We start from the raw sequence: 14,779 nt of genomic DNA, 5'->3' as shown, positions 1-14,779 counted from the left end.
GGGAGGGCTGGCCCCATCCCATGGGAACAGACTGTCCCTATTGTCTATGCCTAGCGCCGTGCCCCAGCCTGGCAGCGCTCCGGCTCTGTCCGGGGCTGCCTCTGCTGCCAGGGGCTGCCTCCTCCCCCTCGCTGGGTGCTGTGGGACGGGTTCTGTCCCTTCCCCCCGGGCCCCTGCGGGATCAGCCGGCCCGCGGGATGATCCCTGTCCCGGGATTAGCGCCGCTCGTTAATCCCCGAGTGGGGGCGGGGGCGGGGCCTGGCGCGCTCTCAGCCTATCGGGGCGCTGCGGCCTCGCCTCGGCCAATCCCGCGGGAGGGGCAGCGGCCGCGCGGCGGGTGACGATCGCGCTCGGGGCGGCCCCGTCCAGCCGCCGCCGCTCGCTCGGCGCCGCTCGCCCCGGCCTGGCCATGCCGGCCGCACCATGGCCCCTGTGGAGCAGGACGCGCTGGCCCTGCAGGAGCAGCTCTTCCACGCGAGGGTCCGCGAGTGCATCGTGAGTGCGGGCGGGCAGGGGAAGGGGCGCGGCGTGACGGCAGCGGCGGCGCCGTGCGGGTCAGCGCTGGGAGCCCCCAACCCTCCGGAAGGGTCGGGATCCTCGGCGGCAGCTCTGAGGCCGTCCCGCCATTGCTCTGCGCGCCCGGCCCTTATCGGTGCTGGAGGCGCTGAGGGCTGCCGTGCGCGCCGCAGATAACGGCAGCGTCCCGGGGCTCAGCAGTACTGAGCGCGGCTCCGGCCCCGCCGCTGCCCGGCCCCCGCACCGGCCCCGCCGCCCCCCGGGGCACTGGGGTCCCGCCGTGATGGAGCAGTGCCGGGGGTGCGGGGTGCCGGCGTGTGCCGGTGTCAGAGCTGTGGCAGACCCGTGCCAGGCTCCTGGCTCTGTCCTTGCCCCCCCAGACCAGCGGTTCCCCCAGGGCGCTCAGGGTCAGGGTGCAGGGGCCCTACCAAGCCCTCCTCTGAACCGTGGGTGTCGTGGGGGAGGGCGGCAGGGGGCTCAGGGTTCGGAAGGACCCGGGTGTCCTGGTCCTGGCACCTCACAAAGACCCTCCAAGACGCTGAGTGTGGGGTGGCCAAGTGGGCTGTGACCAGCAGCACTGAGGCCTCCTTGCCACAGCCCAGTTTGGTGCTTGCGGGGAGGAGCTGATGTTTGGAGCCCCACATCTCTGTCCTGGAGCTCCACAGACCTCCATCCTGACCTGTACTGAGGAGCCACATCTCTCCCAGCAGCTCCCAGCTGAGCACAGGCATCACTTGGCCCAACTTTGCTGAGTGCAGGAGGTGTTGAGGGGCCCTCAGCCAGGCAGAGCTCTGCACTACAGAGTACGACTGACAGGAATGGACCTGCAGCCCGAGACACCTCCCTGGGCAGAAGCAGGAATGGAAGGACCTCTGTGCACTGTCTCTACCACGGTTCCAGAGCTTGACTGGCTCTGGGGGCTCCCTGGGCGGCCAAGGCCCCTGGGCCAGGCAGGAGGGAGCTTCTGTGGTTTCTCTGCTCAACCTGTGCCGAGGTGGCAGCTTTGGGCGACCTTTCCCCATCCTGCTACGTGCCCAGTGGGATGAAAGGTCACTGTGTTCCTCAAACGTCGCGTGCTCTGTCTGGACCTTGGCGTGCCGGTGGGGGCAGGAGGGATGCGGCAGTGGCCTTGGCACCCGGCTCAAGGCTGTTCCTGCGTCTCTGCCGGATGCTGATGCCAGTGGGGCACAGGCTGCGGGCTCGGATGGTGTGGGGGTGTCCCACATGATCGGACCTTCAGCCCTGCCAGCGCAGGCTGAGCCACAGCTGCTGAGTGGGCTCTATCTGTGGCCTCAGGCCCTCTTTGCCAGGGTGCTGTGGCAGACTGCGGGCACCTTTGGGTGAACCCTGGGTGCAGCCCCTGTGCACAGGCAGAGCGAAGCACACACATGGGGTGTAACCAGAGCCAGGATTGGAAAAACAAATAGGGTGGAGGTGATGGGCCCCAGAGCCAGCGGTGTTGCCCAGGGTGGAAGCGCTGGAGTCTGCCTGCACTGCCCACACTCCTCTGCCTGCAGATCTGTGCCCTGCTCTTTGCCAGCCTCTACATTCTCTGCCACTTCATCATAACCCACTTCAAGAAGCACACGGACTTCGTGGCAGGTAGGAGTGCAGGAGCTGCCAGAGCTACATTCATCTCCCTGAACCTTGTTCCTCCATCACTTTTGGCCTCTCCTGGGAGCTCCAGTCCCACAGCAGCCCCGGTTGCTGTAACATCAATTGTTGCAGGCAGGGCAGCTCCTCCCTGGGATTGTTTCTGCAGCATTTGGAGCAGGGGAAGGTTTGGGAGCAGGCAGAAGATGATGCTTCAGGCAGCCCTGCATCCCTCAGCTCTTTGTTTGTGTTCTTCCCCCTCTGCAGCACATGATGACGAGGATGCTGCTGTCAACAGGATTGCGTAAGTTCCTGCCATCCTGCTCTCTGCATTGTCTGAGACCAGGTCACCATCCATAGCGTGGGGGGCCGGTGACCCTGGGGGCTGTGGCTGGGTCACAATTCAGTGCCAGAGCTGATTGCTCAGCTGTCCCACAGGCTGGGGCTCTGCACCTTCACCCTGGCCGTGGCGCTGGGTGCCGTCCTGCTGCTGCCCTTCTCCATCATCAGCAACGAGGTGCTGCTCTCCTTCCCCCAGAACTACTACATCCAGTGGCTGAATGGGTCCCTCATCCACGGTGGGTGCACGGGACAGCTCCGGGGTGCCCTGAGGGCTGTGGGTCAGGGTTGACCCCTTGGGAGTTCACCTCATGCCATCTCCCCTCCAGGCCTCTGGAACTTGATCTTTCTGTTCTCCAATCTGTCCCTCGTCTTCCTCATGCCCTTCGCCTACTTCTTCACAGAGTCAGAGGGCTTTGCAGGATCCAAGAAGGTAGGTGGCCTCGTGGGTGGCCCTGTGGGTGTCCCAGTCACGTCCCCATGTCCCTGGCTGCCTGCTGACCCCACTCCTGCAGGGCATCATGGCCAGGGTGTACGAGACATCGGTGGTGCTGCTGCTGCTGACGCTGCTGGTGCTGGGCATGGTCTGGGTGGCCTCTGCCATCGTCAGCAACAACGCTGCCAGCCGCCAGTCGCTCTATGGTGGGTGCTGCTGGGGGGCACCGGGGCTGGCCCTGGCAGGGCAGGATCAGGCCCTGGTGCTGGAAGGGAAGAAAGGATGCCTAGTGTCACTGGCCTGACCCTGCTGTCTCTGCAGACCTCTGGGAATACTACCTGCCCTACCTCTACTCCTGCATCTCGCTGTTCGGTGTGTTGCTCCTGCTGCGTGAGTCAGGGGATGTTCCCTCAAGGGGCTCTGCCCGAGTGGCCAGTTCCACACTGTGTGTGCGTCTCCCAGGGTGCTCAGCTGGGAGCAGAAGCTGCTCCCTGCAAATGATGCCAGGAGCTGGAGGGGTTGTGGTGCAGGGCTGAGCCCCCTTTGCCTATCCAGGACCTTTCTGGATGTGTGGGAAGGGGGATAGGGTGCCAGGGGTATCATCTGCTCATGCTCAGGCTCTCATCATGCCACAGTGTTCACTCCCTTCGGCCTCTCCACCATGTTCACTGTCACGGGGAAGCTGCTGGTGAAACCCCGGGTAAGGTGTCCACTTGCAGTTCCTGGGGACTCACCGTTCCTGGGGCTGCTTGGTCTCCCTTCCTGAGCACAGAGTGCCCCTCATTCCTTCACCAGCTGCTCATGTACTCCTTACCCATCCCCAGCTCCTGGAAGACCTGGACGAGCAGTTGAGCTGCACAAGGCTCGAGGAAGCAGCTGTGTCCCGCAGGATTGCTGGTGGGTGCCCAATGCAGCCGCTGGCTGTGGGGCACGGGGCTCAGCGCAGACTGGAGGCCCCTCTGCTCCACCACGTGCGAGCCCTTAGTCCCTGTGAGCCCCTCAGCATCTCCTCCCTGGCAGACAAAGCTTCCTGCTGGCTGCACTTGAGCGTGGAGCCGCTGCGGGAGCAGTTCTTCACCATCCGGAGCAAGAGGCGGAAGCTGGGTAAGGAGCCCGGGGGCGAGGGGCTGGGACGCCTGGGCTCTCTCCAGCTTGGCAGTGGGAGCACTGGTCCTCCAATAAGCCTGTGCCCCATGGAGGGAGAGTGGGTGTAAATTGGGGTGTCCTCGTGCCTCAGTCCACTCCTGCCCTGGGGTGGAGGCTCATGCTCCCCCCTCACTGTGCACATCGCCCCCAGAGCTGCGGCACCGAGCGTCAGCCTGGCAGAGGAACCTGGGCTACCCGCTGGCCATGCTGGGCCTCCTGGCACTGACGGTGAGTGCCCCTGGGCTCCAGGGGACCTGGATCTCCTTCCCCATCCACCTCCATGGCTGCTCTCACTCCTTCCATGCTCCTCCCAGGGCATCTCCCTCCTCATTGTCTGCTTCCACGTCCTGGAACTGCTGCTGGATGATGCCGCGATGCCACGGGGCATCCAGGTACCGAGCAGGGGACAGCAAGGAGCTGCATCCCCCAGGGGCTGCTCCCCACAACCTGCCACCTCCTCTCCTGCAGGATGCATCCCTGGGACAAGTCTCCTTCTCCTTCTTTGGTTCCTTTGGAGCTGCTCTGCAGGTCATCCTCATCTTGTATCCTTGGGCAGACACTTGTGTCCCCAACGCTGTCCCAGGGACTGTTCCACCCCGTTCTCCTTAACACCCCTCACAGCTACCTGATGGTCTCCTCCGTCGTGGGCTTCTACAGCTCCCCACTCTTTACTCAGCTGCTCCCTGAGCGGCAGGACACCCCCCTCACCAAGGTGGGAGCTCAGGGTTAGAGTTGGGAGGGGGGTCCCTGGCCCCTCTTGGGGTGCAGGACTCCCACTCCACAGAGCATGTGTGTCCCTGTGCACTGTGGGGTGTCCCCATGTGAGGGCACCATATGTGCCCCCACCTCTGGCACAGTCCTTGGGCATGGGCAGGGTCCTGGTGGGTCTCCCGCACTGAGGACCCCTTCTGCAGCCCAAGGAGGGGACACAAGGCCCTGGGACAGTGCTGCTCCCCTCAACTCATGCTCCTTTCTCCCTCCCAGATCATTGGGAACTGCGTCTCCTTGCTGGTGCTCAGCTCAGCCCTGCCCGTCTTCTCTAGGACACTGGGTGAGCCCCCAGGTGTCCCAGGGTGCCCTCAAAACTGGAGTGCCCCCAGGACTGGGGTGCCCTGACTGGTTCAAATCCCCCAGGGATCACCCGTTTTGACCTCCTGGGAGACTTTGGCCGCTTCAACTGGCTGGGGAACTTCTACATCATCTTCCTCTACAACATGGGCTTCGCAGTGCTCACCACCCTCTGCCTGGTGAAGAGGGTCTCCTGGGCTGTCCAGGCCGAGCTCATCCGCGCCTTTGGTGAGGACGGGGACATGGGGACACAGGGACAAGTGCTGGTGAGGGTGTCCCCAGCTCTGGGCTCTCAACAGTCTCCCCCTGCCCAGGTCTGCACAAGCTGCCGCTGCCTGTGACACGCTCCCGAGCTCTTGGCAAGCCCAGCTAGGACTGAGGGACGGGGACATGTGTGTCCCCCCACCACGGTGGCCCCTGGGATGACCACCAGCCACAGAGCCAGCCCTGAAGGTGCTTCAAGGACATTGGAACCTCCCAGGGAGACCCCACGGTGGGTGGGGATGGGCTGCCTGTCAATCCCCCAGCTCTATCTCAGCCTGTTGCGTTACTGAGCCTTGGCCTTGAGCCTCATCCTCATCACAGCCCCCTCAGGAACATGGGGTGCCCAGGGGCTGCGCTGGCTGCAGCCCCCCTGCCCCAGTTACATACCTCATGCAAGAGCAGATGCCCCCTGGTGCTGCCCCAGCAGCTCCCTGGGGTGGAGTTGGGTTTTAAGTTTCCCCCTACCCCAAGGACTGTCCTGACACAACCGTGGGGGCCCCGTGTCCCCCTGCCAGTCACTCCACACCCCCTCCTCGTGTCACTCCCGGGGCTGCCGGGGGGAGAGTCGTCCCCTGCACCAAGGCCTTCCAGTTCCTCAAGGGAAGAGCAGGGATGGAGGGTCCCAGGGCATTGGGCATGTACCCCCTCAGCCCCACCAGCCCAGGGTGACAGATCTGTCTGCTCTCTGTTACCACAGACCTTGTTTGGAGCAATAAAGTTTATTTTATATATATATATGTAAAAGATCTGAATCTAGGGGGGTCTATTACCCCTGAGGACAAGGGCAAGTAGGGAGGGGGCCTCCCTGTCTGCGGGGTCTCAGTCCTGTGTCGCCTCTCTCTGAGGTCCATGATTAACCCTCTTCCTGGCTGAGGCTAAAGAGCCTGTTCCAGGAAGGACCCCGGGGGTGGGGAATGGAGATGGGGGTGCTGGTGGGAGGGGCTGAGCTGCCCCCAGTGAGGGGTGAGTGGGGGGGCTCCTGCCCCTGGGGAGGGAGCGGAAACTGCCCCGGCCCGTGGCCCCCCACCCATCCTGCCTCAGCTGGGGCTGAGCCAGGTTGCCCCCACCACGGCGGGGGTGGGGGGCCCGGCCCCCCCTTGCCCCCCCCGGCCGGGGCCGAGCAGGAAGCGCAGGAAGCCTGGTTTATATTGCAGGAAATGAGGCCACCGGTGCCCGCGATTTCCCTGCGACCTGCTCCCCCTCCCAGTTACCCCGGGCTGGCACCGGGGCTGCGGGGGGCTGGTCTCCTTCCCCCGCTCCGCCCCCGCTCCTCTCCCGCACCACTGCCGCCTCCTGCCCCCGCCGGCACCCCCGGGTGCTTCTCCCGGAGCTCTGGAGGTGCCGGGCGGGTGGCTTACGGCTCCAGTGCCGGGGGTGTCCCTGTCCCCAGGGGATCCCGGTCTCAGCCCCGCGGGTGCCTCGATCCCTGGCAGAGCCCGGTCCCGGGGGTGCCGCGGGCACGGGGGCGCCGAGGGGCCGTCCGGGGCAGGGCGGCGCGGCGAGGCCCCGGTGGGGGCGGCCCCGGGGGATGTGGCCGCTGCTGCCGCCGCTCCCGGGGGCCGGGTCCGAGGCGGGGCCCGACGGGGCTGCCCAGTGCGGGAGCCCAGCGGCTGCGGGTCGGGGCAGCCCGGCCGGGGCGGCTGCGGGCAGCGCACGGTGCCGTTCGGCACCCGGGGGAGCCGGTACCGGGGGCTGGGCCAGGAGTGGGTACCAGTACCGGGGATCGAACAGAGCAGGGGGTACCGGGGTAGCAGCAGGAGGGAGGATCCAGAGCAGGTGCCGGTACAGCTTTAGGGTAACGGGTGTCTCAGGCGCCGGGGGCAACGGTGGAAGAGGAGCCGGGACTAGGAGAGGGGAGAGGTCGCGGCAACGGAGGCGCGGAGTTAGGAGCGGGATAAGGGTGGTCACAGCACCGGAGCGCGGTGCGTGGAGCGGGAACAGGAGCCGGTACGGAAGTGCAGAGTTCAGACCAAGGTGCGGTGGCAGAAGCGGGGCAGGGGCTCAGGCTCGAGAACAGGTCCCGGGGCGGGTCCCGGGCGCCGCTGCCCGGTACCGGACGCAGCGGTAGAAGGACTTTCTCTCAGGCTCGGTCTGGGTCGGGGAGCCTGCGGGGTGCGAGGGGGTGCCGGGGCTGTGGGCGCGGAGCCGGCGGCGGAGGGGCCGTCCCGGTGCCCGGGCGTCGCGCTCCGAGTGGGTGGCGGCACCGGCGGGGGGGGGTGCGGGGGGGTGGTCAGTCCTCCCGGGCGCCCGCGGATCCCGCAGCGGCGACGGGGCCGTGGGTGTGAGAAGGAAACGGCGCCGACCCGCCCCTGGCACCACGACCCTCTAAAAGCCCCGGGGCCGCCGCACCGAGACCATGCCCGCCCCGGCCGCCCGTGCCCCCGGCGACTGAGCGGGGCCCGCGGAGCCGGTGGGGCCCGGTGGCCGGGATGTCCCGGCGGAATCCGCTCGCCCTCAGCCTGCTCGGCCTCGCCGTCTGCCTGTTGTCCGCACCGGCGCTGGGCTGCGGCCCGGGACGGGGCCCCGTGGGGCGGCGGCGGCTGGGGCGGCGGCAGCTCTCGCCGCTGCTCTACAAGCAGTTCGTGCCCAACGTGCCCGAGCAGACGCTGGGGGCGAGCGGGAAGGCGGAGGGGAAAGTGCTACGGGGCTCGGAGCGCTTCAGGGACCTGGTGCCCAACTACAACCCCGACATCATCTTCAAGGACGAGGAGAACACGGGGGCGGACCGGCTCATGACCGAGGTGGGGGCTGCGCCCGGCCCGGCCTGGCCTCGTTCCCGGGGGCGCGGGGACGCGGGGTGCGGAGGGACGGCGGGCGGGAAGGCAGCGACCCTCCCCGGCTCTCACGGAGCCTCCTGGGGCACAGGGTCACCCCCCCCCGCCCCGGGGCCTCGCGGTGCCTCGCTCCGCTCCCCGTCGCCTTTCATCGTCCCTCGGCAGCTGCACGGCAGCACCGGAGTCCCGCGACGGGGCGGTTGCACCACACTAGGCATTAAGGACCCGCTGTCCGGGATTAGCAGGGCGGGAGCGGCCCCCAGAGCCCCCCGCGTCCCGGCCCCAGGGCCGTACGGGTGGGACGGGTCAGCGGGGCAGGGGCTGCCCTGGCGCCCGTTTTCCACGGAGGAGCGTGAGCCCGAGATGCGCCGCGCGCCGCGGGATGCTCACAGTTGCCATGGCGAGGGGCGGCTCCGCGGTCGCCATGGCGACAGGGGATGCTGCGAGTGGTCCAGGCGACGCCGGCGGCTCCCACGAGCCGGGACGGGGGAGATGGCGGGGCCGATGCGGCGGGGCCCGGCGGGGCCGCGGGAGCGGAGCCGGCCCGGGGTGCGGGCGGCTGAAAGGGCCCTTTGTGGCGGTGCCGGCATTCCCGGGGCCTGAGGTCAGAGCCGGCCTGGAAGGCGCCTATTGTCGCCGGGCCGGGCCGGGCCGGGCCGGGCGCATTCCTGCCCCCCCGCCGCTGCCGCCCCCCCGGCCGGGCCGCTCCGGGCTCGCGCCCCGCACTCCCGCCCCCGCGGCCCCGCACTCCCGGGAGCGGCTTTGTTGCACGGAGGAGAGGGGGACACGGGGGCGCGGAGGGACGCTGTGACCTCACTGGCGGCCGGGGGAGGGGGATCGGGGGCAGCCCTGACGTCTGTGCCCCACGCCGATGGGAAGGACCCTGGATCCACCCGAACCCCCCCAGCCATCGCCCTCGGCTCTGAGCACGGGGATGCTGGCTCTCTCCACCTCCCTCCTACACCCTGCACCTCACTCTGTTCTGCCTGACCAGCACTGGGCCCCCCACGGTGCCACTCCAAGCCTTGGGACCAGTTCAGGGTCAGCTTTGCCCCTAGCTCTGCCCCACACTGGGTTAATCAGTCACAGCTGTGGCTGCAGGGAAGGTGACTCTGTCCCAGTCCCCGTCCCAGTCCCCTGCCCGTTCTGCCCGGCTGCCCGCGCCAAGGAGCAGCTCTGCCACAGGACCCCGAGGCACGTTAAAGTTCAACCTGCGCCCGGGGAGGGGGAGGGGGTGTCAGCTTGGCCCTGCCCCTCTCTGCAGCCGGGGCAGGGCACCTCTCTGCTCCCCACCAGCAGCCTCCCCAGGCCCCCTCCAGGCCTTATGTCCATCTGTCCGTGTGTGTGCAGGACCCCCAGGGAGGGGACCAGGGCACTGAGGCAGGGCTGGGGGTGACGCTGGTGCCCGTCTCCCTCCTCCAGCGCTGCAAGGAGCGGGTGAACTCGCTGGCCATCGCAGTGATGAACATGTGGCCGGGGGTGAAGCTGCGGGTGACAGAGGGCTGGGACGAGGACGGGCACCACCTTCCCGACTCGCTGCACTACGAGGGCCGGGCGTTGGACATCACCACGTCTGACCGTGACCGCCACAAGTACGGCATGCTGGCGCGCCTGGCCGTGGAGGCCGGCTTCGACTGGGTCTACTATGAGTCCAAGGCACACATCCATGTCTCCGTCAAAGCAGGTATCACGTGGGGGGAGCTGCCACCAAGTCAGGGAGCTGCTGTCCCCATAAGCATCCCAGTCTGCAGCCCCACAGCACTTTTAGCATCCTGGATCCACGTGGGATGCAGCTGTGATCCAGCTGGTGTCCGGGCCCAGTGAGTTCAGCCTGTGTCTGGCCTCAGTCCAGCTTTCCCCGGCCTTTCCAGCCACCAGATTGGCCAAAACCACACTTTCCCCTCTAAACTTTGCCCAGCTGGAGCCACCCTTGTGGTTCAGCTCCTGGTGTGGGGCACAGTGAGGGTTGTTGAGCTGGTCTGGATGCCCGCAGCCTTCAGTCCCACAGCCCTCAGCCCTGCAGCCACTCCGGTTGGCAGCTCCCCTCCATCCGTCCCAGAAGTAACAATCAGCAGAAAGTGAAAGTGGCTGTAAATGTCACCGTCCCCAGTCCCTAACAAAGGGAGTCAGTGCAGGGCGGACAAAGGGGCCCTGCGGCGCTCGGCCTCCCCGGGAGCCACGCGCAGGAACCGGGGCGGCTTTCGAAAATACTCGCTTTGTTCCAGGGATGGGTTGGGGGGCTGGGGGGCGGCTCCACTTGGGGCCATTTCTCCTCTGGAGGTGGTGGCTGGTGGAGGTGGCCATCAGGGATGGAGGACCCATGGCTTTCTCCATCTGCCCAGATAACTCGCTGGCCATCCGCACCGGCGGCTGCTTCCCCGGCCACGCCACTGTGACGCTGCAGAGCGGCGAGCGCCGGGGCCTGGCCGACCTGCGCCGTGGGGACTGGGTGCTGGGTGCAGAGCCGGGCGGGCGCCTGGTGCCCACCGAGGTGCTGCTCTTCCTCGACCGTGACCAGGGCCAACGTGCTTCCTTCGTGGCCATCGAGACGGCCAGCCCGGCGCGCCGGTTGCTCCTCACACCGTCCCACTTGGTGTTTGCAGCCCGGGGGGTGGCCAATGGCACGGCCGCCTTCCTGCCCGTCTTTGCCCGCCGTGTGCGACCGGGCGATGCGGTGCTGGCTCACGGGGCTGGCGGGCAGGGGCTGCGCCCTGCGCGGGTGCTGCGGGTTTCACGGGAAGACGGAGTGGGGGTCTTCGCCCCCCTCACCTCTCACGGGACCCTGCTGGTCAACGGGGTGCTGGCATCCTGCTATGCCGTCCTGGAGAGTCACCGCTGGGCCCACCGAGCCTTTGCCCCCCTCCGCCTCTTCCACGGGTTCCTGTCACTGCTGCCTGCCCGTGCTGAGGCGGGCAACAGCACAGCTCCAGAGGCGGGCATGCACTGGTACTCCCGCCTGCTCTACCGCCTGGCCGGGGGCATGCTGGGCCACGAGGTTCTGCAGGTGTAGGGGTCCCCATCCCCCCAGTTGTCGCACTGCAGATCATGCCACACACTGGAAGTGAGGGGGCTCTGGCCCTGGGTCTCCCTTGGACCCAGGGAGGAAGGACACAGGCATCCTCAACCCTGTGTTGCCTCTCAGTTCAGCATTGCCCAGGGCTACAGGGTGGTGGGGACAAGGTCCCTCGGATGGGGTGGCCTGGGGTGGCCCAGGGAGGTGGGTTCAACGCCGTCCTCTGCCCCCGAGCCCCTCCGCAGCACTGCCGGGTACCCGCCTGGGTCCCTGCGCCCTGGATCCTTGCACACTCCCCTGTATTTATTGCTTTATTAACCGTTGTGGCCGGGGCTGGGGCTGCTGCCTCTCAAGCTGAGGCTGAACACCACCAGCCCCTGCCCAGGCCAAATCTGACCCAAGGGATGCCAAATCAGCCAAGACTGAGCACCGGTCCCCAACTCTGGGTCTGTCCCTTCGTCACCCATGGTGTCCCAATCCCCGTGCAGCGCAGGGTGGCTGGTTGGGGTGTCTGCCACGGGCACCCTGCGCTGGGCCCGTCTCTAACCGTGCTAACTGCTAACCCCTCCTGCTTGAGAGTTTTATTTTTCTATTTATAAATGGTAATATAAACGTCTCCCCGCACCTGCCCACCCCCCCACCGCGGGGCAGGGGGCTGGCCTGCTCTTAACCACTTGTCTTTAAAAGAAAAACTACTATTTAATTGTTTGGCTAAATAAAAGAGATTCTATGGTCCGGTGGAGCCGTGTCTGAGACCGGGGGCTGCACACAGCCAGACCAGGAGGCGTCTCGGGTGAGAGCTTGGGCTGCCTCGGGACGGGCCTCCTGGGGAACTGGGACGTCCCGGGTGTGCTGGAGGAGGCCGAGCTGGGGATCTCGTGAGGGGGGAGGTGAGTGCGGGTGTTTTCCGGGCCCAGGGGGTTGTGGGGGCTCGGGGCAGGATGCGCGTGACCGTCCCCCCCCTCCCCCCGCCGCCCAGCTCAGGTGCGGGGTCACCACGTGGCCACAACCGTTCCCTCCGTTTTCATGAATGGAGCCGCGGCGGCCCCTGCGCGTGCGCGGCCGCCGGGCCCCGCCCCCTCCGCCACCGCCTGGCCAATGGGAGCGCGCGCGAGGCCGGTGTTGTGGTCACGCGGGGCCGCCGGTGTAGTGGCGCAGGCCCCGCCCCCCGGCCGCGGCGGGCGGTTTATAGCGCGGTGTGTCGGGCCCGCCCGCGCCGGCCCCCCGCAGCCCCCCCGGCCGCGTGGGCCATGCCGCTCGTGCGCCACCGCAAAGTGCTCATCCTCGGGTACCGCGCCGTGGGTCAGTGCTGGGCGGGCTTGCGGGGCGTGCTCGGGGAGATGTGGGCGGGGGCTGTGCTCCACGCGGCTCGGGGTGCAAGGGCTTGCCCGGGGTGGTGTGTGAGAGCGGGGCTGCCCCGAGGAGCAGGGCAGGGCGTGCACCGGGGGCGCCGTGCTGAGCTCCTCGTGGTTGTTCCCCGCCGCCGTGGGCTCTGAGCACGGCGGATGCCAACCCCAGGTGGTGGATGTTCGGCCGTGCTCAGCTCAGGCGTCCACCCCGGGAGTCCCCATCACCCTGGAGCGGGGTTCTCTGCACTGTTCGGGGAGCGGGTGATGAGCACAGGGGAGCTGAATGGGTTCTGTTGCCTTGCTTGGACTCCTTCCCCCACTCTGGGGTGATGCAGGGACCCCAGCTCCTACCCCTGTGCTTCCCCTCACAGGAAAAACCTCCCTAGCCCACCAGTTCGTGGAGGGGAAGTTTGTGGAGTGCTATGAGCCCACGGTGGAGAGCAGTAAGTGTTGCAGGGGGGGAGGCTGGGTGCCTGGGGTCCCTTTTCCTGTTGCTTCCATGAGGTCCCAGGTGATGAGGACAAATGTGTCCCTACTTCTGGGCTGTGCCCTAAAGCCATGTGCTGAGGGGCTGAGGCACCCCCGGGGAGAGGGTGGTCACTGGTGGAGTGGGGGGGGTCGAGGGGGCCCTCAGACAGCTCCATTAACACAGTGCCACTTCCACAGCCTACAACAAGATGGTGGTGGTGGGCAAAGACGAGTTCCAGCTGCAGCTGGTGGACACGGCTGGGCAGGTAACACCGGAGGCACGTCCTGGGATGGGGTGGGGTGCCCAGGGGAGTGAGGGGCTGCTGGCCCCAGAGCTGCCCTGGCATTGCTCCTGCCCTACCCCAGGATGAATACACCATCCTGCCACACTCCTTCATCATCGGCATCCATGGCTACGTCCTGGTGTACTCGGTGACATCCCTGCGGAGGTGAGGGACCCTGCCGACCCCACGGGGCTGGGGATGGGGGTCCCTGGGGGGGGAGACCCTGGTAGGAGCCAGTGCCTGGATCTCCCCTTCTCCCTACAGTTTCCAGGTGGTAAAGACCCTTCGCAACAAGCTATATGAGGGTCGGGGGAAGACACGGTAGGTGCTGTCCCTCCTGGGGAGGGGGGGAGCCCAGGGAGGACCGGGCTCTCACTCTCCCCGTGCCCACAGCATGCCCGTGGTGCTGGTGGGGAACAAGGCAGACCTGTCCCTGCAGAGGTAAGGAGGGCTCTGGGGGGCTTCTGTCCCTGGCATGAGGACCTGGTGACCCATCCTCCTCGTCCTCTGCTATGGTTCTAGTCGGGAGGTGAGGACAGATGAAGGGAAGAAGCTGGCGGAATCGTGGGGAGCCATCTTCCTCGAGTCCTCAGCCAAGGAGAGCCAGGTCTGGGGCTGGGGTCCTTGGGGGCTGGGGTCCTCAGGGGCCTGGGGCTGATGACTTCTCATCCTCAGGTGACCCAGGGGATCTTCACAAAGATCATTGAGGAGATTGACCGGGTGGACAACTCTTACGGCAGATCGACTGGCTGCTCTGTGATGTGAGCCCTGCCCAGGGCAGACCCCTTGGAACAGGACAGCCCTCCCATGGACCTTCCCCCTGGCCCACAGTGGTGGCTCCAGGGGGTCTTGGGGGCCACATGGTCCTGCTGTTGAACAGGATCCTCTCATTTTGCACAGGCTGTGGGGCTCACGGGAGGCTGGGAGTGGGGCTGGGGTCCCATCCCTGCAGGTGAGCATCCCCTGCTCATAGCTGCTGTCCCCCCGACACGCACAAGGACATGGTGGGGGCCGATCCCTCTCTGGCCATGGGGAGCTGGGGCTGAATGTGGGGGTTGTTCCCAGCGTGGGACCGTGCTCTGGCCGTGCTGTGCTGGCGGCTGCTGCTCGTGGGAGTCAGGGCTGGAACAATTAAATGTTGTTTTGTTTGTGAATCCCCTTAGAGCCAGGTCTGGGCAAGCTGCTCCCGTCCTGGGGACGGGGATGTGTGAGGCATCATCTGGGGGTTCCCCCCTACCCTGAGTGCACTGTGGGATAGAGCCCATGGAGGGGGGGTGCTGTGCAGGGCCAGGGTGCTGGGCCTGGCTGTGGTTGCCTCTGTGGCTTATCTCCACCCAGGCAGGCTAATTGCTGCTAATTACTCAATTATGCCGCTATAGAGGAGGGGGGAACCGCTGAGGAGGGAAATAAGGTGCGGGAAGGGGGGGGCTGCTCCGTGCAGGGAGGGTGCTGGGCTGGGGTGACCTTGGCGGTCTGCTCTCCCAGAACCTGCTCTGGAGGGGACGTTTGCCTTCGCACCCCCCTGGTCC

General features: G+C 66.8%; 3 protein-coding genes across 7 annotated transcripts; all 3 read left to right on the top strand.

Annotated features, from left to right (window-relative positions):
* The first annotated feature begins 386 nt into the window (after nucleotides 1–386).
* LMBR1L (limb development membrane protein 1 like) lies at nucleotides 387–6,106 on the top strand. Of its 5 annotated transcripts, none has more exons than XM_062015588.1 (17): nucleotides 387–495; nucleotides 2,034–2,118; nucleotides 2,377–2,413; nucleotides 2,548–2,687; nucleotides 2,778–2,881; nucleotides 2,964–3,090; nucleotides 3,206–3,274; nucleotides 3,520–3,584; nucleotides 3,709–3,781; nucleotides 3,905–3,988; nucleotides 4,182–4,258; nucleotides 4,345–4,422; nucleotides 4,499–4,572; nucleotides 4,652–4,742; nucleotides 5,015–5,081; nucleotides 5,165–5,326; nucleotides 5,413–6,106. In XM_062015588.1, the coding sequence occupies exons 1-17, from the start codon at nucleotides 424–426 to the stop codon at nucleotides 5,469–5,471; spliced, it is 1,464 nt and encodes a 487-aa protein (XP_061871572.1). In that variant the 5' UTR covers nucleotides 387–423; the 3' UTR covers nucleotides 5,472–6,106. The 5 variants fall into 5 exon arrangements, with proteins under 5 accessions (XP_061871572.1, XP_061871571.1, XP_061871570.1 ...); XM_062015587.1 differs by having other exon boundaries at nucleotides 2,245–2,413; nucleotides 3,206–3,256; XM_062015586.1 differs by having other exon boundaries at nucleotides 2,245–2,413.
* A 1,491-nt stretch (nucleotides 6,107–7,597) lies between these two features.
* On the top strand, nucleotides 7,598–11,882 carry DHH (desert hedgehog signaling molecule). The gene is made up of 3 exons (XM_062015544.1): nucleotides 7,598–8,103; nucleotides 9,559–9,820; nucleotides 10,479–11,882. The coding sequence occupies exons 1-3, from the start codon at nucleotides 7,792–7,794 to the stop codon at nucleotides 11,144–11,146; spliced, it is 1,242 nt and encodes a 413-aa protein (XP_061871528.1). The 5' UTR covers nucleotides 7,598–7,791; the 3' UTR covers nucleotides 11,147–11,882.
* A 517-nt stretch (nucleotides 11,883–12,399) lies between these two features.
* RHEBL1 (RHEB like 1) lies at nucleotides 12,400–14,165 on the top strand. Its single transcript, XM_062015670.1, has 8 exons — nucleotides 12,400–12,451; nucleotides 12,870–12,941; nucleotides 13,165–13,232; nucleotides 13,333–13,415; nucleotides 13,515–13,571; nucleotides 13,644–13,691; nucleotides 13,773–13,857; nucleotides 13,926–14,165. The coding sequence occupies exons 1-8, from the start codon at nucleotides 12,400–12,402 to the stop codon at nucleotides 14,013–14,015; spliced, it is 555 nt and encodes a 184-aa protein (XP_061871654.1). The 3' UTR covers nucleotides 14,016–14,165.
* The last annotated feature ends 614 nt before the right edge of the window (nucleotides 14,166–14,779 follow it).

Source organism: Colius striatus, chromosome 26, assembly GCF_028858725.1.
Source record: "Colius striatus isolate bColStr4 chromosome 26, bColStr4.1.hap1, whole genome shotgun sequence".
Classification (NCBI taxonomy): Eukaryota; Metazoa; Chordata; class Aves; order Coliiformes; family Coliidae; genus Colius; species Colius striatus.
The sequence above is the reverse complement of the archived record's forward strand: the minus strand, read 5'-3'. Positions and strand labels throughout refer to the sequence as shown.

Bases quoted from the DNA above. Each gene is read 5' to 3' on its own strand.
- DHH (XM_062015544.1), top strand. From the start codon at position 7,792: ATGTCCCGGCGGAATCCGCTCGCCCTCAGCCTGCTCGGCCTCGCCGTC. The intron at 8,104-9,558 runs GTGGGGGCTGCG...TCCCTCCTCCAG, and splicing joins CGGACCGGCTCATGACCGAG to CGCTGCAAGGAGCGGGTGAA. The intron at 9,821-10,478 runs GTATCACGTGGG...CCATCTGCCCAG, and splicing joins CCATGTCTCCGTCAAAGCAG to ATAACTCGCTGGCCATCCGC.
- LMBR1L (XM_062015586.1), top strand. From the start codon at position 424: ATGGCCCCTGTGGAGCAGGACGCGCTGGCCCTGCAGGAGCAGCTCTTC. The intron at 2,119-2,244 runs GTAGGAGTGCAG...CAATTGTTGCAG, and splicing joins GCACACGGACTTCGTGGCAG to GCAGGGCAGCTCCTCCCTGG. The intron at 4,423-4,498 runs GTACCGAGCAGG...CCTCTCCTGCAG, and splicing joins CGATGCCACGGGGCATCCAG to GATGCATCCCTGGGACAAGT.
- RHEBL1 (XM_062015670.1), top strand. From the start codon at position 12,400: ATGCCGCTCGTGCGCCACCGCAAAGTGCTCATCCTCGGGTACCGCGCC. The intron at 13,233-13,332 runs GTAACACCGGAG...GCCCTACCCCAG, and splicing joins TGGTGGACACGGCTGGGCAG to GATGAATACACCATCCTGCC. The intron at 13,858-13,925 runs GTCTGGGGCTGG...TCTCATCCTCAG, and splicing joins CCTCAGCCAAGGAGAGCCAG to GTGACCCAGGGGATCTTCAC.